The sequence below is a fragment of the Macrobrachium nipponense genome, chromosome 19 (assembly GCF_015104395.2).
Source record: "Macrobrachium nipponense isolate FS-2020 chromosome 19, ASM1510439v2, whole genome shotgun sequence".
In the NCBI taxonomy this organism is placed as follows: Eukaryota; Metazoa; Arthropoda; class Malacostraca; order Decapoda; family Palaemonidae; genus Macrobrachium; species Macrobrachium nipponense.
Window position 1 is genome coordinate 54476162 of NC_061088.1, and position 23645 is coordinate 54499806.

Consider the following 23645-nt stretch of genomic DNA (forward strand, 5'->3'; position numbering starts at 1 on the left):
TTTGTCAGTGTGCATAAAATTTAATATTTACTTGCAGGCTATAAACGTGAATGCTAAATAACCATTCTGAATATCTGGGATGCAGTTGTGGCATGCATACTCCCTTGGAAGATTTGGTCCCTCTTGAATCGTTCTGTATTATGTCAGAGGACACTATGTTTGGTAAGTTTGCCATCATGAAGTAAATTTCTTGTTAGTTCAGTTGTATATAACTAAAACAGCTTTATAGTTTTGTTATATAATAGGTTAAATTAATTTGGTATTACTTTTGACTGATATTTATACAGCTACTAATCTGGACTGTAATTTTCAGATCAAAGGAGGCACCACAGTCAGGAAACTAACCATGACAGATATAAAAGAATTAAGGCTGAAATTGAGCGTCAGATGGGAGTTCCTGAGCATTTTAACTTTGCAGAAGATGTGATTGAAAAATGGGCGAAGCAAAGGGTTAGTCTCGATGCAAAAACTTTAAAAGATTAGTTGTTTCATAAAAGGAACAAGTGAAACCATGATCAGGTGATGTTATAAGAGCCAATCTTTTTTCGATTTACAAGGACAAATAAGATTTATTGGCGAGGTCCTGGAAAGAAAAAACTTCTCAGCCATACAAAGCAGAAAAAACGAACAGAGCAATAATTTTAAAGTGTTTGAAAACACTGTATATTGTATATTTTTCTGGTAATCTTGGGATATCTTGCTAAAATAGACACAGATCTGGGTGGAAACCATACCTCGTAATTTCTTTGGCAAAGGCAATAGATGATATCAGGAAAGTTGGGTTCACCATGCCATTACGCTCACTTGATGGAGATATAAAGTTCAAAGCATTTTGGCTCTATAGTACTGAGGAACTTTGGATCCTAGATTTGTCAGTTTGCCAGAGAAACGTTGTTTTAGATCATCACTGAATTCCAAGAGACTATACCACGTTATAACAATTACATAATTACGTAAAGTATCATTTGCATAAATCTCTCATACCCCAGTGGAATGAACATTTTACATTTGATTACACCCCAGTGTGCACAGAGTTAATACTTTGATCACTTAATTCTGTATGCCAGAGATTTTCTGCTTTAGACATATTTTGTGGGTCAATTCATTTGTTCATGCAATACAAACATTAGTGAAAAAGCATTCTCATTACTGCCTATCAATCGTAATTCCTCATATGGTTGCTATCTTATATCCTCATTGTGTTATATGCTGAAAATTTTTTTTATAGTGATTGTTTGATCACATTAAGTTTTAAATGCAAATACTATGTATTTTCTTCTAGTAATGCATTCTGTGATCATGTAGGTACCATTCTTTTTATACTGCATAACTGCCTTAGTTTTACTCTGGACAGTAATGGTGTCCTAGGTGCAAACTTTGAGTGAATATTAAGAAACCATAGCTTTAGTTTTGGTCTGATCAGGCACATTTTTGCAGATAATATAGTAACTTGGGAAAGATATTTTTGATTTTTGCATGATATATATCTCTTTTTGGAAAGATTTTTTAATTTTTGTCTATCTCTTACATTGTACCTTATTGATCTGTAATGATTTCTTTAAAAACTAGATGTCTGATTTTAATTCTCTAATTTTTGGGGTTTCAGCCTGACAAAGTAGCTAGCCATTTGCTCACTGATGGTTCTACAGAATCATTTGCATCATACAGCAAACTCTACAAGGAAGCTGTTCTCCTTGCTACAGGCCTAACCAATCCTACGCAACCTAAATGTGCCCTTGTCATTCTTCCCAAAATTTTTGAATGGTGGGCGGTAAATGTTGCAGGCTCTTGGTGTGGTAAGATATATTATTTTCTGCGTGCATTGTTTTTATGACTAGATATTCATGGTTGTTTGCAGTGGTAGTTTTTGATCCCTCTGGACTATATACCAGTATTCATTTAATTGCTGAGTTTTGTATTAATTGCTTTCTTCACTGAATTCTGTTTGTGAAATTAACACTTGATTGCTGCTGTTATGTGTAGCCTGATTGCTGCTTTTCTCTATTCGATAAAGTTTTACAGTTTCTGGTAGGTTTTGCACTCGTACAATTGCAGAACAGTTTTATCAAAAGTTTGTTGAAAGCTATAAAAGTTTTGTCATATACCATAATTTTTATCATTACTTTTTACAAGAAAAAGTAGATCATATTTTAAAGTAGAATTCTGTAACATAGCTCATCAGTTTCTTAACAATAGCTACTGTATTTTTATAGCCTTTTGAGAGAGCTTTAAATTACTTCATTCACTTTTTCAAATGAATTTCAGCACCTATTACTGCTTATGCTACTGGGTGCAGAGGTAAATATATATCTAGATTTGACATACCCACTATGGGCATGCCATGCAAGTTCTGTTGCTCCAACTTCAGCAACTTTATTTCAGCTAGATTCAATCAGCATTGCAACTTCAATCAGTGATGTGGACATTTATTGCCCTGTTATTGTAAACTTGATTAACCATCAAAACTATAGTTTTTGAAGGATTTGTGATTTTTTGTGAATCTGGTACTGAAAATTCAGTACCAGATTCAGTGGATAAAAAATATTCATATTGACAGTAAGGCCCATGCACTCGAGGGACAAAGTACTGAAAGATGAGTGCAACATAAAAGGTGAAAAAACAGATTGGAAGACAAGAATAAGGCAAATGTACTGGATTGGCCACCGTATGGAGCCCCTGACTCTTGCAGGAGTAAAACAACTTTATGGCATTCAGAAATACAGAATTACACCGTGACTGCTGTATCGTTGTTTTACAGCTTTGCCATGATTACTTAATGGGTTCCTGTCTTTTTGGGGTTTGTTATAATTATGCGCTTTAATATGATTGCACCCGGGGAATGCGCAACTGTTGGGGGATAACTACATCTTACTGCAAATAGCCTGAACAAGGAGGTGAAATCATAAAATTAAAATGAGGCTTAGGGCCTGTTTCAGAGTAGGTATTGATTATGCAAACTTTAAGGTCAGCTTAATTAATTATATTTATAATTACAAGATCATATTAGAAAGAATTTATAACACCCTATGGTTTTAAAGGGGACGTAAGGGCCGCGTAACCCAAATAGTAATCGGTTATGGATACATCTTGCAGTAGATGAACAGGTGGCTGGTTTGTCTGGACACGGGGCATATAGGAGACCTAAAGGAGGGGAGAATCCCGGAACAATCTGAGGCGAGAATCCAGAATCCACAGGGGCTCGATTGCAGCTTGTAACAAAAGCGATTTTGATCTGAGCAAGGTTGTGTGATAACGTGAATATTGATTGAGGAGTAAGTACATAAGGTACCAGGAACTCAATCGCACAAAGAATAACCTATGTTACTAACCACTTAAAGGGGAGCAGTGACGTTACTGGTTAATTACGAAGGCAAGCAGTTATGTTACTGATCACTTTCAAATGAGCGAAGTTACGTCACTGGTTATTAACTTGACACATGTCCATTACTTCACAAATAGTATTATCTCTGGCTGATCACCAGCAGCATTGCAATTATAATGCAGCATGGATAAAATACAATGCCACTAGAACACAATACAATGGTGACACAATACGATGAGAGCACAATCCGATTATACCTCAATTCAATACGATTATAACACAAAGTAATTATAACACAATACAGGAATTTCTCAAGAAAATGAAAATGAAATAAAGTCGGAGATCGAACTGACTGCTGTAATCAGAACTTGCTCATTACCTGATCGGACTGGAGTCTGTGTTCTCAGGGCGCCAATGAGGAGGGAAATTGACTTCACAGTAAATGCTACATAAGCTAGCAACGGCCGTCTCACAAGGGGAATCATTAACTCAGGAAGTAGCAGGACGAGACTTGCTCATTTGGAGGAGTGAAAAGCATCTAGGAACGATCCGCAGCGCTCATGCCCCTTTATCAATTTGGAGAGGGTTTGCCAGCATCCTCCTAGGTGACATTACTTGTCCTTCCACACCTTTACTGTGTGGTCACGTCAGGCCATTGGTTGAGCACGCAGTCTGATTTTCAACATGGCAGCCGGTTTATTCTTCTTTGAGCTGGTGCAGCGCCCTCCTGGGGTCTCTCTTTCGTTTCCAGTTAATCTGCAGGTACAAGGTCACAGGCAATCAAACAGACAAGAGATGATTAAGAGTTAATACCTTAATGGAATTGGTTTTTGACTTGGAGGGCCGAATTTACTAATGAATAAAATTGAAAATGTATGTTACTTTGAATTGGAGATGGCGTAAACTTATAACACTTACCCATTCCAGAAGGCGTTCCAACTATCTATGATGATAAGTAACTCACTTCCACAACCATTAATTGATGCTATAACATAAAATTCAAGCAAGGTAAAACTCGGCGGAATTTGAATTTACATAAATCAACATTTGCTTTACTTTTTTCCCAGAGACCCTAGAATTGCATTCCTATCATGAATTGATGAGGCATAAAATTTAATATGACTAAAATAAAGGAAATTGTAATATTCCTTGTAAAGTTCAAATTATGCATAAGCCATGAAACAAAACAGTATCATATGATTAACAATATTGGCAAATAACTAGTATCATAACATACATATACTTACACTAAACCTTAAAATACAGAGTTAATATGGTTAGCTTAATTCTATCATACATTATGTTGTTAGCTTTATTGTAATGCTAGAGCATGCTATTAGTTAACCCTGAAGGCGTGGTATAGTGCATTCATACGTGGTTATTTGACCCACGAGTTTGTATGGTGATATTCCTGTGCCATTGTGAGGACCAGACAGAGAGGCAGGTATCTGGGTACTGATGCTTTATTACAGACGAGCTGGGTTGACATAGACAGCTGCGGACGGATATGTAGTGCCCGACCTGCACTGAGAGAGAACTGGCTCGGGACCAGCTGATTTGTGTTTTCTTACAGCCATACATACATAGATGATATTAGCTACAAACATTGAATATATGTGAATTATATATTGGCGGCAAGGCCAGAGAATACTCTACAGAATGGTATAAGGAACAACTCCGCTACATTAATTATGTACAAGATATCCAGGAAAAAGCATTGCCCTTACAAATACCCCCCCCCCCACCCCCCCCCCCCCCCCCAAGATAAAATGCAATAAAAACATCTTGGAGGGAGGAGGCGACCCAGTGTCCTTGTGATCACTTGTTGTGGGGCGTCATCGACTGCTGTGGCATTCAGTGATCTGGCTGACAGGATGCCTCCCCTGGAGGTACCTGGGGTTTTCAACTGTCGTCAGTGGGCATTTGCGGCTGCGGAGTGACATGCCGGGGGTGGCCTTGTGTGGGGTGGGCCAACGGGACCCCCAGGTGTGGCAGGGGCATCGGGTGGGCCAAGCAGGCCCACAGGTGCAGCAGCGACGTTGGGCGGGCTGAGCAGGCCCACAGGCAGCAGTGTTGGCAGACTGAGGAGGCCTGCAAGATCGGCAGCGATGTCGGAAGGCGAGCAAGCCTAAGGGGCCAGCAGCGACAACGGGCAAGCTGAAGAGACCTACAGGAGTGGCATTGGGCGGGCTGAGGGGACCCCAGGTGCAGCAAGGGTGTCAGGTGGGCCAAGCAGGCCCACAGGCAGCGGCTTCGGGCAGGCTGAGGAGGCCTACAAGTGCGGCAGCGACGTCGGGCAGGTCTGAGCAGGCTTACAGGTGTGGCAGCGACATCAGGAGGGCCTGAGCAGGTCAACAGGTGCAGCAATGACGTCGGGTGGGCTGAGGAGGCCTACAGGTGTGGCAGCGACATCAGGAGGGCCTGAGCAGGTCAACAGTGCAGCAGTGACGTCAGGTGGGTTGAGGAGGCCTACAGGTGTGGCAGCGACATCAGGAGGGCCTGAGCAGGTCAACAGGTGCAGCAGTGACGTCAGGTGGGCTGAGGAGGCCTACAGGTGTGCCAGCGACATCAGGAGGGCCTGAGCAGGTCAACAGGTGCAGCAGTGACGTCAGGTGGGCTGAGAGGCCTACAGGTGTGGCAGCGACATCAGGAGGGCTGAGCAGGTCAACAGGTGCAGCAGTGACGTCAGGTGGGCTGAGGAGGCCTACAGGTGTGGCAGCGACATCAGGAGGGCCTGAGCAGGTCAACAGGTGCAGCAGTGACGTCAGGTGGGCTGAGGAGGCCTACAGGTGTGGCAGCGACATCAGGAGGGCCTGAGCAGGTCAACAGGTGCAGCAGTGATGTCAGGTGGGCTGAGCAGGTCAACAGGTGCAGCAGTGACGTCAGGTGGGCTGAGGAGGCCTACAGGTGTGGCAGCGACATCAGGAGGCCCTGAGCAGGTCAACAGGTGCAGCAGTGATGTCAGGTGCTGAGCAGGTCAACAGGTGCAGCAGTGACGTTAGGGGGGCTGAGGAGGCCTACAGGTGTGGCAGCGACATCAGGAGGGCCTGAGCAGGTCAACAGGTGCAGCAGTGATGTCAGGTGGGCTGAGCAGGTCAACAGGTGCAGCAGTGACGTCAGGTGGGCTGAGGAGGCCTACAGGTGTGGCAGTGACATCAGGAGGCCCTGAGGAGGTCAACAGGTGCAGCAGTGACGTCAGGCGGGCTGAGGATGCCTACAGGAGCGACATTGACATCAGGAGGGCCTGAGCAGGTCTACAGGTGCGGCAGCGATGTCAGGCTTGACGAGGGGGACTACAGGCGTGGTAGCAACGTCTGGCGGGCTGAGGAGGCCTACAGGAGCAGCAGAGATGTCGGGAAGGCTTGAGCAGGCCAACAGGTGCAGCAGCGATGTAGGGCAGGCCGGGGAGGCCTACAGGAGTGACATTGATGTCAGTAGGACCTGAGCAGGCCTTCAGGTGCAGCAGCAAAGTCGGGCAGGCTGAGGAGGCCTACAAATGTGGCAACAATGTTAGGTCTACAGGTGTGGCAGCAACGTTAGGTGGGATGAGGAGGCCTAGAGGAGTGACATCGATGTTGGGAGGGCTTGACCAGGCCTACAGGTGCAGCAGCAATGTATGGCGGGCTGAGGAGGCCTACAGGAGCAACAGAGATGTTGGGAGGGCCTGAGCAGGCCTACAGGTGCGCCAGCGATGTTGGGCGAGCCAAGGGGTCCTACAGGAGTGTCTGACCATCGTCAGTGGGCGTTCGAGGCTGCAGAGTGACGTGCAAGGGGCGGCCTTGTGTGTGGTGGGCCAAGGGAACCCCCAGGTGCGGCAGGGGCGTCGGGTGGGTCGAACATGCCCACAGACAGGTGCAGCAGTGATGTCGGGTGGGCTGAAGAGGCTTACAGGTGTGGCAGCGACGTCGAGAGGACCAGAGCAGGCCTACAGGTGTGGCAGCGACGTCGGGCAGGATGAGGAGGTCTTCAGGAGCGGCAACGATGTCAAGAGGGCCTGAACAGGCCTACAGGTGTGGCAGTGACATCAGGTGCATTGAGAAGGCCTACAGGAACAGCAGTGATATTGGGAGGGCCTGAGCCGGCCTACAGGTGCGGCAGCGACGTCGGCAGGGCCTGAGTAGGCCCACAGGTGTGGTGAGACATTGGGTGGGCCAAGGAGTCCTACAGGTGCGGTAGTGACATCAGGAGGGCTGAGCAGGCCTACAGGTGTGGCAGCAATGTCAAGAGGCCTGAGCAGGCCTATAGGAGTGGCAGTGACGTCGGGCGAGCCAAGCAGGCCTATAGGCAGCAACGAGAGGCGGGCCAAGGAAGACGCCAGGTGCGGCAGCAGCGTGGGATGGCCCGAGGATGAATCTAGTATCCCCCGATTGAGACAAAGGGGCCCATGACGTTGATGTGGATGTGTCCGAACCACTGCCTGATTCTGTATGGTGGCTGACCAGTGCCCAGGTACCCGTCTTTGTGCCTTGTCTTACACCAAAACGCAAAATGCACACCATTTTTAGTCCGTTAATGGTGTTGGGTTCATCAGAGTCAAGACTAGTCTCCGAGTGGGTTCGTTAATGACTCTGAGTGAGGTCGACGCATGGCGTTAATGGCGGGAGCCAAACCATTTGAACAATGCCAGAACACACCTAGAGAAGGTGTGCCGTAGTGACCTAGACTGTGGTGCCGTATTCAGTCCGTTAAAGGTTCTCTGAAGGTGAGCGGCCGTAGTTAGTCCATTAATGGCCAGATCCAAAACTGCTGGGTCACCGTCCAATCCGGGAGGTCATCAGTTGTGAGGACTAGACAGAGAGGAAGGTATCTAGGTGCTGATGCTTTATTACAGACGAGCTGGGTTGACATAGACAGGTTTAGATGGATATATAGTGCCCAACCCACACTGAGAGAAAACCGACTTGGGGTCAGCTGATTTGTTTTCTTACAGACATACATTTATAGATAATATTTGCTACAAACATGAATATATGTGAATTATATGTTGGCAGCAAAGCCAGAGAATGCTTTACATAATGGTATAAGGAACAACACAGCTACAATAATTATGTACAAGATATACAGGAAAAAGTGTTGTCCTTACACCATCAGGGTGATGCATGTTATAAAGATTATTTCATAAAATCAGTCGATTTGCTATTCAGTATTTAATATTTCTCTTATGAGGTTACATAGAAGAAAAATACCCTCTGGGATTTAGGCTTTGTTAAGATCATTAAAGAGAAGTTATTCTTGTTGTATTATGCCTCAAACTGTTTCGTCATCTGGATCATTCGTGACAGTTATACATGCCAGGTGGTACAGTCCCAAATATGAAAATAAATTACACCTTACCACTACTGTGGTTTTGAACTAAACTAAAGGTGCAAACTTTGTATGAGTTTAATATTATCTTGGATACCTAAAATAAAAACAGAGACAAGGACTTGGGTATATTTCATGATGCGATAAACAAAATGGTTGAATCAGTATGCCAAAGTAAATTTATTATCCTTAATATTAGCGAACATATTCCTTATCCCATTAGAGGTCATCGAATGCATGCGATTAATGCCATTGGCGTATGAAGTGACTGTTCAGATGATGCGACACCCCTTACAAGTACTTGAGGAGTGCCAGGCTGATCATGCAGCCATGACGACTTGCTAAAAGGGAAACAATGTGGCACTCTTTTATTATAAACCTGTTGGCTTTAAAGGCATATGATTTTTAAACCTATAATGCCTTTGGTGGCATTCTCATGAATATTTTTCGAACTGTAAGACCAGGAACTCAGGCACTTCGCACCACTCTGCCTAAGCAGAGCAGGAATTAAAGAAAAGATTGCTCTAGTAGGACATCAAAGAGATGAAAAGGAAATTCAAAAGGTAAAGAATTAGAATAGTACAAATAGAGGCAATTTCATGAATGATAAGAAAGAATTAATAGGGGATGAATCTGGTATGCTCTTCTGGATAGAGGGACCAGAATTCTCCTTAAGATGTTAGCACTGTGCCAGGCACTAGTGCAGAGAGTTTATCGGCTCTCTGTCAGTATACTTTGCTCTTCAACGCCTTTTCCCTTTCTTCTTTGGATCTCTTCGAGGTCGGTTTGATGGCATCGTAGGCGGTCTTGAGGAACCCAAGCTTGAAGGAGATGCTGGAGTGCCAGCTGCTCCAGCTGCTGTGACAACTGGAACAGCGGCATTCTTTATCAGTTCTATCACAAACTGTCTCAGCTCCCTGAGTTCTTCAGCCAAGTTTGACTCGGCAGAGCCCTTACTCATGAACTGGTCAGCTGAGGATGAGGAAGAAAAGGGAGAGGTTATTGTGGGCATTTTTGACTCACAAGTTGGGGGGGTAACTGACTCGGGTACGGGTTGCGAGGCCATACCTTTGGGTGAGCTTCCACTTCAGCCATGAGGATCTGGGGGAGTTCCTAATGGAATTTGCTCATTGTCTCTCACCAGTACTTGGAGTAGAGCCACACTGGGAGGTGAGAGGCACTTACATGGTGCCAGGAATAGGCAAGGTATCTAAAATGAGTTCATCATCCATGATGGGCAGAGCATGGCACTGTCCAGGTGCCTCTGGGGGCGCTGACAGTGATTTAAAGATACGTCTGAGTTGACCTGTGGTTCCTGCTGGAGTTATTGAAGGGTTTGAACCTTTAGATCATCCGTAGTTAGAGGATAATATAAAATCTTGCCCCAGGATAATGTCGTAACCTCCAGGGCTGTAGGTCGCTACCGCCAGCATACATATTTTAGATCAGTGGGGTCATGTGACCTTCAACTGGACTGTAGGAAGGATCATCTTCATATGGTTGCAGCTCTCAATCATGAAAAGCTTGTGCAGATCGACTCGAACACCATAGGGGATGCTGTCTTCCGTTATTATAGACATCTGCATGCCAGAGTCATCAATTGCTCGTACTTGGTTTGCAGGATAGCCACCTACGGAGATGGGCCTTTAGCTGGAGGGCCTAGCGAAGAGGGGGTTGTAACTGACATGGCAATGGCAGGAGTAGCTAGCTTATTAGGGCATTTTGCCCATGAAGAGGTGTGCCCATAATTATTATACCTTATAGACCTCACAAAAACTTTTACTAGAATCCCTCCAGTGGCTGTTGTAGCAAGCTGGTCTTCTGCCCTTTTCCCTGTTTGCAGCAGGAACCCTCACAGGCTGTGCCCCGTTTTGGGCATGGTTGGTAGACTGTGGCAGAGGGTTTAGTTTGGAAAGGCATTGCTTGGTGGAGTGCCCCAGGCTCATGGCAACGCACACATACTGGTTTCTTAGGCGTGTTACTGCCTTCTAGGTGCTGCCCCAAAATCAGAGCTACTTCTTTGGTAAGTCCTTAGGACTCGTACAACAACATGGTCGAGGCAGCCTTCTGGTTCCTCCTCATTCCAATTCTTTATAAGTGACCCTACGCTATTGAGCACAGAGTGCAGGGAAGGATCGGTGTGGGGCTGTCATGGTAATCGCTTCATAGTGAAGAAACATATTTTAAAGGAAAGGAAAATGTATCTTTTTCAAGTAGGTCTGCAGCAAAGAGGTTTTCTTGCACGTTTTTGTAGGATCAGAGAAGAGAAGAAGGGAAGGACATAGTATAAGAGAGGAAGAGTAGGAGAGAGGGAAGAAGACGCACAAGAGAAGAGTGGGAATGGAAACAAGAAAGTAAAGTTTGTAGTCAGAGAGAGAGAGGGAGAGAGAGAGAGAGGGAGAGAGAGAGAGATCCCGATGACGAAGAAGAAACGTCCTGCAAGTGATTTTGAGAAGTCATTCCTTCCTTTCCTGCAGTGCAAAGATAACAAGAAGCCCATTTGGAGATTTTACTGTCTCCTCGTGAAGCCATCATAGCAAGCACCGATCTCAACAGCTGTGAAACTGGCCAGCAAGTATTTCATAGCTGCACTGTTCCCCCCTTTTCATATATAGTCAGATTTAATTTTGTTATGTAAATAGGAGAAACCATCCTGCATTTATCTTTGCGAATAAGCTTGTAAATAAACTTTGTTCTGATTGAGCTTCTTTCTATATTCATGTCCCGTGTTTCAGTTGTTGGTGTTGAATCCTTTGTTTATTGTAATAAAGAGCCTGATCGGATCCCGATCCATAACGGGTGTACCCCATTGCCTAATAGATAAGTTGGTGCACCTGTCAGCAGCTTCTAATCTCTCTAGTGCATCCCATTCAGCTTCCCTCTCACATCGCTCTGCTCCCCTCTCGAGCCGTTCTGCTTCTTCTCTTTTCTCTTGGATGAGGCTCTGCTACCCTCTCTCATCATTATGTTCTTCTCTTTTTTTCTTGGGCGAGCTGCTCGTCTTCCCTCTCTGCTTCGGCCTCAACTACTCTGGCTTGAACCCAGGTCTGCAGGGCTTGCCTTTGGTACTCCAACCTCTGTCCAAGGGGACAGGTAGTACTGGTAATCTACCTTCTGCTGGGTTGTGGCAGTCATGATGGTGGTGCAAGGGGCCTGTGGCACTGAAGGTGCTGGAAGAAATTATCTTCAGAGGGAATAAAGGTATTCCTTGACTGCGGTTTTAATATGAATTCCATAACTCTGAGTTGTGCTAACTTGCTTAGATGGTATGTTACGGACGGATGAAGCACAGTATGTCTGAGGAAGATGTAAGTTTTAGGGGTGACTGAATTTCACAATCTAGTCCAGCAATGATGTACGCTTCGAGCAGAAGTCACACAAGGACTGGCATGAAAGCCTTAGAACTGCAGGCACAAAAGCTTTGGAATCGTGGGCACAAAGCCTTGGAAGTTGCAGGCATTAAGCCTTGGTTTTGTAGGCAGAGGCCCTTAGAATTGCAGGTGGAAGGCCTTGGAACTGCAAGCACAAAACCCTGGAATTTCTAGGCACAAAGCCATGGAATTACAGGCACTAAGCCTTGGAATTTGTAGACCCGAGGCCTTGGGATTTGTAGGTGTAAGGTCTTGGAATACTAAGCCTTTGAAGTTTGCAAGCATAAGGCCTTGGAATTCCACTCACAAGAACGTGGAATTACTCATTGTTAGGATGTAGAATTAATAGTCACGAGAACTCTTCAATGTAACTCGAGAGAATGTGGAATATTAATAATCATGAGGGGGGTGGAATTTGACTCGCGAAAACGAGGAATTGATTGTCACTAGGATGTAAAATTAATAGTCACAAGGACTTGGAATTTGATTCACGAGAACGTGGAATGAATAGTCACTAAGATTTGGAGACTCACGAATAATGGGGGTATATGTTCCAGAGAGAAATCTGCGGATACAAGAGTCCACGAATCTGGAGTCTGCGAATTCAGGGGCTTCACTGTACTCCTTATTAAAGGCAATAATGAGAGGAAAGAAATCTACCTGTTTTCTACCTTGAACGAAGAGAGAGAGAGAGAGAGAGAGAGAGAGAGAGAGAGAGAGAGAGAGAGAGAGAGAGAGAGAGAAGAGAAGAGAGAGAGAGAGAGAGAGAGATCCAGTGATGGGATACGGCTGGGTACGAAACCCTGTGGTTTCTCGCCAGCACCTGACTAAGTTTTGGTTACTTCTGTGGGTGAAAATACCCGAGATAAAACTGACGAAGGAAATATGGCACTATTTCCTTTAAATAACTCCACCTAGCTCACCTAATATGAAAGGCATGTGAGCTTTCATGCAGTAGATATCAAAAGCTAAGGTGTTTGGTTAATTACACTCTCTTCTCTTGTAGCTAAATTGGCATGCACGTGGCCCAAGATTTTCCTATCTCTAACTATTGTAGCAGTCAGAAGTTTGTTCACCCCTAACATAAAATACCTAAAACACCGAATAACACCTTACCTGCTGTGGGAACTTTCAAGAACAGGTCTGTAAATGTCAGCTTTCTGAAGTTATAACCGTCCTTCTGAAAAAGGTAGCACTTATGTGAAGTCAGGATAGGTCATATAGAGGATCAAGGCTGGATTCTTCATTGGGTGTGTTGTGGTGTTAAGGCTGACTGTTAACTGATGTTTCTTAGGACTAGGATAATTAACAAATATTCCTAACATCTCCATTTATGAAATGTGTTATCCTTAAAAGGCCTTTGTAAGTGCTTTTCATTATTAAATATATAGTAAACATTTTTGTACTAGAAGTTACATCTGGAATAGATTACTTTGTTAAAGCTGTTCTAATAAATATAGTATATCATAAGTAAGTGATGATAAATTCTGTATGGCATTTAGTATACACCCCTGATTTGGACAAGAAGTCATTAACCTGTCACACTATTGAATGTTTGTTCCGACACATAATACTAACCCTTTGTCCTTTAAATAAGGAATTACTATTCAGCGCCAGCTGGACTGGTCGTAAGATTTTTAACAAGGTAGTTCAGTAGTAACTACTTGTCCGATGGTCGGGAGTCCTGCCCGACTGGAGGTAAACATATCATGTTGCTTTCGGCCACTGTGTAGACATGTGTTCGCCTCTCTGCCTGCCTTCATCATGAGATTTTCGTTGATGTCAACAATTGAGCTACTTACTTCTGCTTTTTTTCTTGTTGTATTACTAGTGTGTGTGCACTGTAAGTACTTATTATTATTTTTGTTATCTTTTTGTGGTTTTGCATCGCTGGAAACATGCAAGCCCACGAAGTGGAGAAGCCCCCTCATCCCCCATCCAGCCGAAAAGTGTGCCCTGGTGTGGAGGGCCGTAAGTGTGGGGCATTTAGGTCCAGTGATTCTGTGGACCCTCATTTTTTATGTACGTGGTGCTGAGGGCGTGAATGTTCTCGGGCCGTACCATGTGATTTTTGTGTCTCCTGGTCGGAGGAGCAGTGTGAGCTCTATGAGAAGAGGAGGAAACCACGTAAAGTCCCAAAGGTGTCGTCGGAAGCTCACCCTCGGCACCTCTGGTGACACACGTTGTCTTCCTTCCTCCCTCCTAGCCAACTCCCACATATGGCTCTCTCCCCTATGGGGGAGGTGCTGCGTTCCTTCCTCTGCGCTCGACCTGGAGTTGTAATCGGGGTCTTCGGTTCATTCAGGGTGGGATCTTTCCCCCTCTGAGCCAACGGGAACCGCCCCCCCCCTTAACCCAACTGTTGCTTCCCCAGGTGTGTGTGCCTCTGCAGGTGGAGACCTTCAGCAGGTGTGGCGCTCGCTGAGTCTTCCGGGCACTCCCAGTATCCAGGGGCTGTTACATTTGGCTGTGGCCCCAGTCATGCATGGGGTGGTGACAATGACTACAACCACTCTCTCAACACCAGGGTATACCACCCCACCGCACCTGGTGTACACGCAGCATGTGACATCGGTAACCCCTTCAGCCGCCGTACAGGCCCCCGTTGACTTACGTGCCACGGAAGGAGATGGATCCTCCGCCACCGGGGTTTGCTGTCCTTGCCCCGCCCCCTGACTTTGAGTGCCCAAAGAGCTCCTCGCTTGACCGCCCACCAGATCCTGTGGCTGTTCCTGCTGTCTCTGTTCCTGCCCGTGGTAGTGCTGCTCCTTCTGCAGGTTCCTCCGGACAGGTACAGTTGGGCCGTGTTGCTACCGCAACTGCCCCAGCTCCGTCCTGGATGGAGGACCTGTCGGTTGTCCTGAGGAAGTTGGCGAAGTAGTCCAGGAAGAAGAGGAAGGTGTCGTCGTCTTCTCCGTCCTCATCTTCTGCCACCTCTTCCCCTTCAACTTCCAAGGCCCCCCCGCCGAGGAAGAAGAACGTGGCCTCACCCACCCCTAAGAAATCTCGCACAGAGATTTCTAAGGGTCTGTCCCACTCCAGCGGGACAGGTGGGTCTTCCGCTGGTCCTCCCGTTCCTTCAGGAACTGGGGAACTGGGCCCATCTCTCCTTCCCCAGGGAGGAGAAGACGGGGACCGTAGGGGTACCGGTTACTACTGGTGCCTCTGCTTCTGGCTCCAGAGGTTCCACCTCTGGACCAGGAACCGTCTTGGCCGCTCGCTCGCGAGCTTCACCAAGTGTACGGTAACCTCCTGGTGACTGTGCAGCCAGGGTCCAAACTGTTGAGCGTGCTCGCCGTTAGGACCCAGGCATGGAGCGGAAGGCTGGCAAGAATAGCTCAGGTGACTCTCACCAGGCCAGTGATTACTCTTGTGGCAATCCCCCGGTTCCCAGGGTTGACATGACGGTCCCACCAGACCGTCCACGTGTTGAGGCTGGGAAGAGGTCCCCCCTGTCACCAAGTCCAGCTTCAGCTGGACCAGGTACTGTGGCGCGTTGAGAGGACGGTGCTCGCTCTCACTGTGTCAGTGGACACTACCAGTCATCCGACCATCGCTCCCACTGGGACCGGATGGCTCGCACAACTGGTAGCAGCTCTCCTGATACACGAAACCAATGCTACCATCCTTGGTCCAGCGCTTCTCCACATGGAGACCGCTGGTCCAGACCTGCAGCTCGATCGCCACCACAGGTTGGCGATCGCCTGCAGTCCTCCCAGCCCACCGGCTCTGCTGGTAGGCAGGGTAGGAGCGTCAGGTCTACCTCACCTGTACCTTCAACCTCTCGGGTTACACCGGGAGGAGCGAGGCGAGCAGGGGTGACCACGAGGAGTGCGCTCCTCACAGTCCCGCCACGAGAGCCTACGATCCTGGCTCGGTCTTTGGACCTAGCAGGTCGTATGCGCAAGTGGTTGGAGGAGACAACGAGGGGTCTGGCGGGGTTCTTCCTCCTGAAGGAAGAGTGTCTCGGGACGGGATCCGCCTGGATGGATCTGACCGTGCATCGCCTCAAGACGCGATCACCCCTGAGATACAGAGGTCCTTCGCAGAGGTTATTGTGCTGATTCGTCAGCACAACGACCTTGGGGAAGGATCGGTGGTTGCTCCCTCCAACCCTCCATCAAGGTTGGAGTCATTCTGGGGTCCCAAGAAGGAACCCAGAGCGACGGTGGGCTTACCCCGGTCCACCTTGGCCAACGGTGTACTGGGCCAGGTGAACGCTCTTGTCTCCAGACAGGAGGATTAGCTTAGGTCCAGGAGGTCGGACAAGCTGCTTCCCCCTTCTCTGCCTCGCCAGCGGCGTTTCTACGTGCCATCAGTGGACCTGTTGCCAACCAAGCAGGTTGACCCAGAGATAGCTAGGCTAACTCTGGGGGTGCCTCTCCCTCACCTGCTGGCTGAGAACCTCTGGTTCTCACAGCAAGAGGCATTGACCCTGGAAGCGACTGCCATGGCAGCCTTCCAGGCCGTCTCCTGGCTGGATCTGTGGTCCCTCATGGCATCCAGAGTCGCAGCCTCCTCGGGAGCTATCGTTCCCGAGGAAGACTCGGCGTTCAGGAGAGACTGCCAGTCTGGAGATAGGGCCATCTCCTACTTCACCCACCAGATGGACAACCTGTAGGCCAACCTGGTCCTGAGACGACGGGACTCTGTCCTGGCTCAGGTAACCAGAGCGGCTGGTTGAGAGGTGATGTTGGGTCTACGGAACAGACCGTTGCTGGGTTCCTCCTCTATTCCCCAGAGAGATGGTGGACGCTGTGGTGGAAAAGTGTCGCACTGAGGACAGTGACCGCCTAGTACACCAGGCAGTCTCGAAGACTTCTGGGCAGTCTCAAGCAACTATGGCCAAGCCTCGGAGCTTGGGTAGCTCTTCCTCTGCTTCCAAGACGCTAGCACCATCAAGGTCGCAAGGAAAGACTCAGCCTTCGTCTTTCGCTTCGAGTGAGCGTCAGCCCTCCTCCCAAGCCTCCTACTCCCGTGGGAGACCTGCCAAGCAGAAGCCAAAGAGAGGGAAACGCTAGGGACGGCATTCCCCCTCACCTGCTGCCAGAAGTGGGGGGGTTGCCAGGCAAGCCATTGGGCAACTTGGCAGCGATACGGAGCTGAGACCTGTGTAGTGGATGTTCTTCAGGAGGGATACCTACTACTCTTCGAGTCTCGGCCACCCCTTACTTCGCACACGGTCCACCTTCAGACATACGTTCCTGGTTCTGCCAGGGACGTAGCACTGCAGGCAGAAGTCAAGACCATGCTGAGCGAACGAGCTGTGGAGATCGCTGGGTTTCTACAGCCGACTCTTCCTAGTGGAGAAGTCTACGGGGGGCTGGAGACCAGTGATAGGTCTCTCTCCCTTGAACCAATTCGTTCACCAGACTCAGTTCATGATGAAAACAGCACGCTCAGTGCTCGATTCCATCAGGGGAACAGTTTCCTGCTTTCAGTGAACCTGAAGGATGCGTATTTCCAAATACCCATCCATCAGTCCTCCAGGAAGTACCTCGCTTTATCCTCGACAGGACGGTGTACCAATTCAGGGCACTTTGTTTCGGTCTCTCAACCACCTCACAGGTGTTCACGCGAGTGTTCACTCTGGTCGGCTTGGGCCCATTCAGTTGGGATACGTCTGATGAGGTATCTCGATGATTGGCTGGTCCCAGCGAGCGGGAGCTTGCAGTTGCTACAGGACAGAGATCGACTCCTCTACTTATGCCGCGATCTGGGGATCATGGTGAATGTCGAGAAGTCAGATCTTGAGCCCAAGCAGAGAATAAAGTACCTGGGCATGCTGATCGATACGGTAGCAGGGCGAGTCTTCCCCACAGACTCGTGGATCAGCAGGTTCAGGGAGGCAGCCAGACGGTTCCTGCCTTGACAGGAACAGTCAGCTGAGCAGTGACAAGTCATGATCGGTCGGTCACCTGTCGTCACTGGAGAAGTTAGTCCCTCTCTAGTGTCCCTCCCGTTGCACCAGTTGATGATGCAGGTGCACAAGTGGGCCATAGCTCACTCGGTAAAGCTGTCAGCCAGATACATTCCAGGCAAGAGGAACGTAGTGGCAGACAAGCTCAGCCGCCAGAATCAGGTGATTGGGACTGAATGGTCTCTACACCCAGACGTGGCGGAAAGGCTCTTCTACCTATGGGGGCATCCAGTTGTGGATCTGTTCGCCACCCGGCACAACAGAAAACTTCAGGTTTTCTTCTCAGTTGCACCAGACCCATGGGCAGCTGCAGAGGATGCGTTCCAACAGTGATCAGCAGTGTGTTGATCACCAGCAATCTTTGGATGATTCTGGTGGCACCCAAATGGCCCCAGGTCATTTGGTATCTGGACCTATGGCTCTTCTTCCCAAGGCACAGTGAGAGATTCCCCCATGGCAAACCCTGCTGTGCCAACCGCATGTAGAACAGTACCTCCAGGCAGTTCATTCCCTGTATCTTCACTGCTGGCGGTTATCCACCATCTCTTGCGAGCAAGAGGCTTTTCTCGCTGAGCAGCAACAGAGATGGCCGGTTACCTTAGACAGTCCTCTGCAGCAGTATACCAAGGAAAGTGGTCCGTCTTCTGTGGTTGGTGTTGTGGATGGGGTCTCTCTCCACTCAGAGCCACTCTTCAGCAGGTAGCGGATTTCCTCGTCTTTCTTCGCCGAGAGAAGCTCCTCTCTGTCTCCGCAGTTAAAGGCTACAGAGCCGCCCTGGCCCTAGTCCTTAAACTGCGAGGAGTCGATATTTCCACCTCCATGGAAATATCACTCTTAATGAGGAGCTTCGAGAGGTCTTCCCCACCTAGGGGTGGGATGTGTGACTCTCATCCTTAGCAGCTTAACTCGCAGACCCTTTGAGCCACTCCGAGAGTCATCAGACAGGGATTTGACCCTCAAGACCGTCTTTCTGCTGGCCCTGACATCGGTGAAGAGAGTAGGAGAACTCCACGGTCTTTCCTTCGATGTTAAACACTCAATGGGATGGGGATCAGTTACGCTCGATTTCATCCCAGACTTTGTAGCAAAGACTCAGAACCTTTCGGTCCTTGTCACCAGGTTCGAGTCCTTCACGATCCCCTCCCTGGAAGACTTCACCATTAATGATGCGGATGAGATGCTGCTTTGTCCTGTGAGGGTGCTATGGTGCTATCTGAGAAAACTCGACACCTCAGGCCTGAGTGTTGACGCCTCTTCATTAGCACCGGGGAAGTGTCCAAGACCACTGTTTCTTTCTGGCTTCGTGAGGTAATCCAAAAGGCGTACGACTCAGACAGGAGTGCCGACACCAGTACCCTTTGTCCGAGAGCCCACGAAGTCAGAGGCATTGGTCCAACCCTTGCATTCCGCAAGAACTTGTCCATGGCACAGGTACTAAAGGCAGGGGTTTGGGCCAACCAGACCACCTTCACCTCCTTCTACCTTTGGGATATTGCCCACAGGTCCTTGGAAACATTTTCCTTTGGACCCGTGGTGGCTGCTCAACAAGTTGTGTAGCTTACCCAGCTCCTTTACCAGACAAGGTAGCATCTCATCCTTGTGAGACTGCATGAATGGAGAGTGAATGAGAGTGTGACTGGCTTCTCTTCCTCCTCTTTTTCTTCCCTCTCCCTGCGGGCAGAGGGTAGCTGTCGTCACCACGCTGGACAGGATGACAATGCAGGTGAGCTACGTAACCAAGCTCCATTCTATCCCTTTCATTAGGGATAGAAGCGTTTATCCGTCCCTTCCCTAACAAGGGGGGAAGCGGACACCAGTGAGAGACAAACCCAATACTTTATATTTGGTTCTTACATAGGACCTAGTTCTTGTTTGTTATTCATAAGAGGCACTCTTGCCTCCCTCTTATGAATTGGTCCAGAGGTCTGACCACTGATCTTGCAGTACACGCTCCGATCAGTTGGATAGAGGCTAGGTCCCCCCCCCCCCCCCCCCCCCCTCACCCCATTTGCTCTTACGACCAGGGAAGGAACCCAGGCTGGGCGAACACCAGTCTGTTCACGAGACTCAGATTCCACCCACCAATAAGTGAGTCTTCCTTATGTAAAGGACCGAGGGTTTGTATTACATGTCATATAGTCCCACCTCATGCCACCCCTCACTCTGTTCCTGGCCCTAAAGGAAAGTGATATGTTTACCTCCAGTCGGGAAGGACTCCCGACCATCGGACAAGCAGTTACTACCGAACTACCTTGTTAGAAATCTTACGACCGGTCCAGCAGGCGCTATATAGTAATTCCTTATGTAAAGGACCTCAGGTTTGTATAGTTAGGAAAAATAGACTTTGATTCCAAAAATTGTGATTTTTACTCTGTTGCTGCGAGTGAAATAATTGTTGGCAGCCTATTCCATTACTATAGAAAAAATCCACTGAATTCTTTAAACCTGTACAGGTACTATGTATTTCAAACCAAGCAACAAAAATTTTATCCAATAATTCAGCCTTCTGCTTAGTTTCTGCCTAAACCTAAAATGCCTTTCAAAGGTGTTCAGTATCGATTATAAAATGTCTTCTGTACAGTATATAAAACTTGATCTACCTACCCCAGGAATGATAATATCACCAGCAACAACTCTCCTGACTGCTAATGATGTAGCTCATCGAATATCTGAGTGTGGTGTCGACTGTGTGATATGTGATTTTGACACTGCCTGCAGATTGAATGATGTCACTCAAGGAATACCTCTTCGTGTCCTTGTATCAAAGAGTGATGATCAAGTCTTGTAAGTTTAGTTAGTTTTCTCTTTACAGTCTTTGTAATTTAATTAGTTTTCTCTCTTAATATTCTTTTCAAATCATAATGTATTGCTATAAATATATGTCCTTTGAGTGAAGTATCTCAGCATGTCTGTCTGAAGTTGAGCTAGTATAAATTATGGGTAGATTCTATTGAGCACTTGTAAGAATTCCATCAGTAGCCTGTGAACACAGTTATAGATGTACAAAATGCTGACTTAGGAGGAGCGATATAGTGAAAATAAATATAATTAAGAGGCATGGTAACAAATTAATCAGACAAAAGAAAAATACAATATAAGTTATTAAAACAAAAATACATATGTTGTAACTGATGCATTTATTGTCAAATTTTAGATTGTAGAATAAAGCAGCTTTGATGAAGCATTCAATCATCACTGCCACATACAGTGTACGAGTACTTCGTTTGCAAGTTTTTAAAAAGAATGATACAAAGCAAAGAAAAAAAAGTGTTCAAAAGTAGAAAAGTAAAACAAACAATGTTAGTGTAAATGTCAAAGGTCATTGAAGAACAACATAGATATACAAGAGGTGCTTGTCTTTTAGATTTTTGTACCATTCTTCAAGTTTATTTTGTATTTTTGATACCCCTCAACTTCATGCATAAAAGTATTGTATAAATACAAAATGTGTATATATATATATATATATATATATATATATATATATATATATATATATATATATATTGTAAAATTCATAATAGTATATGCACTAATGAATATGAGAGTTAAAGTAGTTGTAAAATATATATGTACTACAAGCTTACACGAGATAACAGGAGTAATGGACTACAGATATTAGAAAGCTTATAGAACTTTACCATGAATTTTCTTATTAGCTGCAAATTTACAGTCTGATAATTAACAATAAAGTTGTCACCAACAATAAACATTTTGCAAATCTAGAAACTAGAAATGACTCCATCAGCCATATTAAGTGATGGATTTGAGTAAAATTTTGTTAGACCCAGTATATTTCCAAATGAAAATCTCTTCTTTATATATTAGTAATGATCTTAATATCAGTATCTAAGGTCTATTACATGTTTCTAAGGGTCATTCTTTGTGCTAGAAACCTCAAGTATAGGGGGATATGTATACTGTATAAACCTCAAATATCAGTATTATCCAGTGACATTATAGCTGATTTGTGTATTTGTATATCTACCTTTAATGCGTAAATATTTAATTCATAGAAATGAAATATGAATTGGAAATATTAGGGCTATATTAGCACTGTTGTTTCCATATAAATTCTAATGTCAAATATTTTGTAGTAGTGTAGTTGATGTTACACTTTAGTCGATTTTATTGATAGTAATTATTTGAAATTAATCTTACCTACTGTTAAAGTTTGCCCGGATTTTGCGCCGTCAAGTGCGATTTGCATTCAAAATAGTAAACGCAAAAATAATTTTGGTTGATCTGCAAGGACTGTCTCTGTAATCACCTATTTCCCACCAAGTGTCATTGGGTTGTTTATGTTCTTGGCAGAATTCTTCCTGCCATGTCCTTGTGCATATGGCGTCATCGGCGGTAAAATTTTGACATCTCATTGATCATCTGTACGGTGTTGTGCTTGTTTTCTGTTTGTGCATTATGTCAGCAAGGAGAAATAGAAGCCTTTGGCTTTATAAGAACGAGTTTTGAGTGAACCGAATGTTTTAGTTGTGCATGATGGCCGAGTGCGTGTTAGCCTACTTGTAGGGCCTACTTGTAGAGACACGAGTCTGCTTTTCTTTCCCATAGAGAAAAAAAGAGTAATTCTGTGAAGTACTGGAAGATGGGAGAGGCTGATAGGTTACGTAGACAGATCGTTATTAGGGTTATCAAAAATGCCAAGAAACCAAACTGTAACTGATCTGATGCCAATATCTAAATTTGTTGGGGTGGAAAAATTTCCATGCTTCATAGATATAAATAAAGTTATAAATATTAGTGTTTCAGAACGCAAGTTCTCTGCATCTTAGGAAGTGGCTATTGTCAAGTCGATATTGAAAGGTTCACTTTCTCATCAAAATATTATTTCATACAGGTATGTTTCAAATTTATCTTTTATGTTCAAAAGTTAGAATATGTAATTCTTGAGCAACTAATGAGCCACCTGGAAAGTGTAAATACTTTACCAGATAGTCTGTCGCCTTACAGACAATTATATTCAACAGAAACTGTTGTTTCCTCCATTGTAAATTATCTATTAGAAATGATGTATGAAGAATACTGATTTTGGTGTAAGAGTAGTGTGGCACGAGGAAGTGTACCTACTAGGTCCAATTTTATGTTGAATTTACACCACTGCACTGGATTGTCAAACATACTGCAGAGAAGTGGGGCAAATATCAAGCTGTTTGCAGATTACACCCAATTTTATTTATATAATAAACAATATTTTAGAAACAAACGAGAGAATGTGCTGTTCATACCAGTGTTTGAGGAATGGATGACATTTAAGCAATTGAAATTAAGTGAAAATAAAACTGAATTATATGTTAATCGGAAGGAAAAGGTATTTTAAAAAGCTTGGGGACTTTCATCTAGGTATAAATAGTAATGTAGTTTCAATCTCTAACAAAGTTCGTGACTTGTTTGTGCAGCTAGCTAGACTGCAGTCTGTCTCTTAGTGCTCAAATCAGTAATGTTGTCAGGGTTACTGACCATCAACTTAGCAATAGTCTTTGTTAAAAAATAACTTTATGACTGTTTTTTTGCACTGCGTGACATGGTTATGCCTGTATTGTTTGAGCTGCATTGGGTCCCTATTAAAGCTAGAATAATGTGCAAAATATGTTTAGTGACTCAACAAGCTATCAAGATTGGGTGTCCAAAATATCTGAATGACTTGTTTTATATGAATCACCCAACAGTTGGAGTCAAGACATTCATATCTACAGATGGACTCAAAGTTATT

General features: G+C 45.7%; 2 protein-coding genes across 5 annotated transcripts in view; one reads left to right on the forward strand and one right to left on the reverse strand.

Annotated features, from left to right (window-relative positions):
- Window positions 1–23645, reverse strand: part of LOC135217025 (acyl-coenzyme A synthetase ACSM3, mitochondrial-like) — a 271158-nt gene that overhangs the window by 112579 nt on the left and 134934 nt on the right. The window lies entirely within an intron of this gene.
- The window catches only part of LOC135218995 (acyl-coenzyme A synthetase ACSM3, mitochondrial-like), a 30421-nt gene continuing 6916 nt past the window's right edge, over window positions 141–23645 (forward strand). The window contains exons 1-4 of the mRNA XM_064255436.1: window positions 141–162; window positions 314–450; window positions 1607–1796; window positions 20527–20701. Coding sequence (XP_064111506.1) covers window positions 141–162; window positions 314–450; window positions 1607–1796; window positions 20527–20701 — 524 coding nt within the window. The remainder of the gene's footprint in view (window positions 163–313; window positions 451–1606; window positions 1797–20526; window positions 20702–23645) is intronic.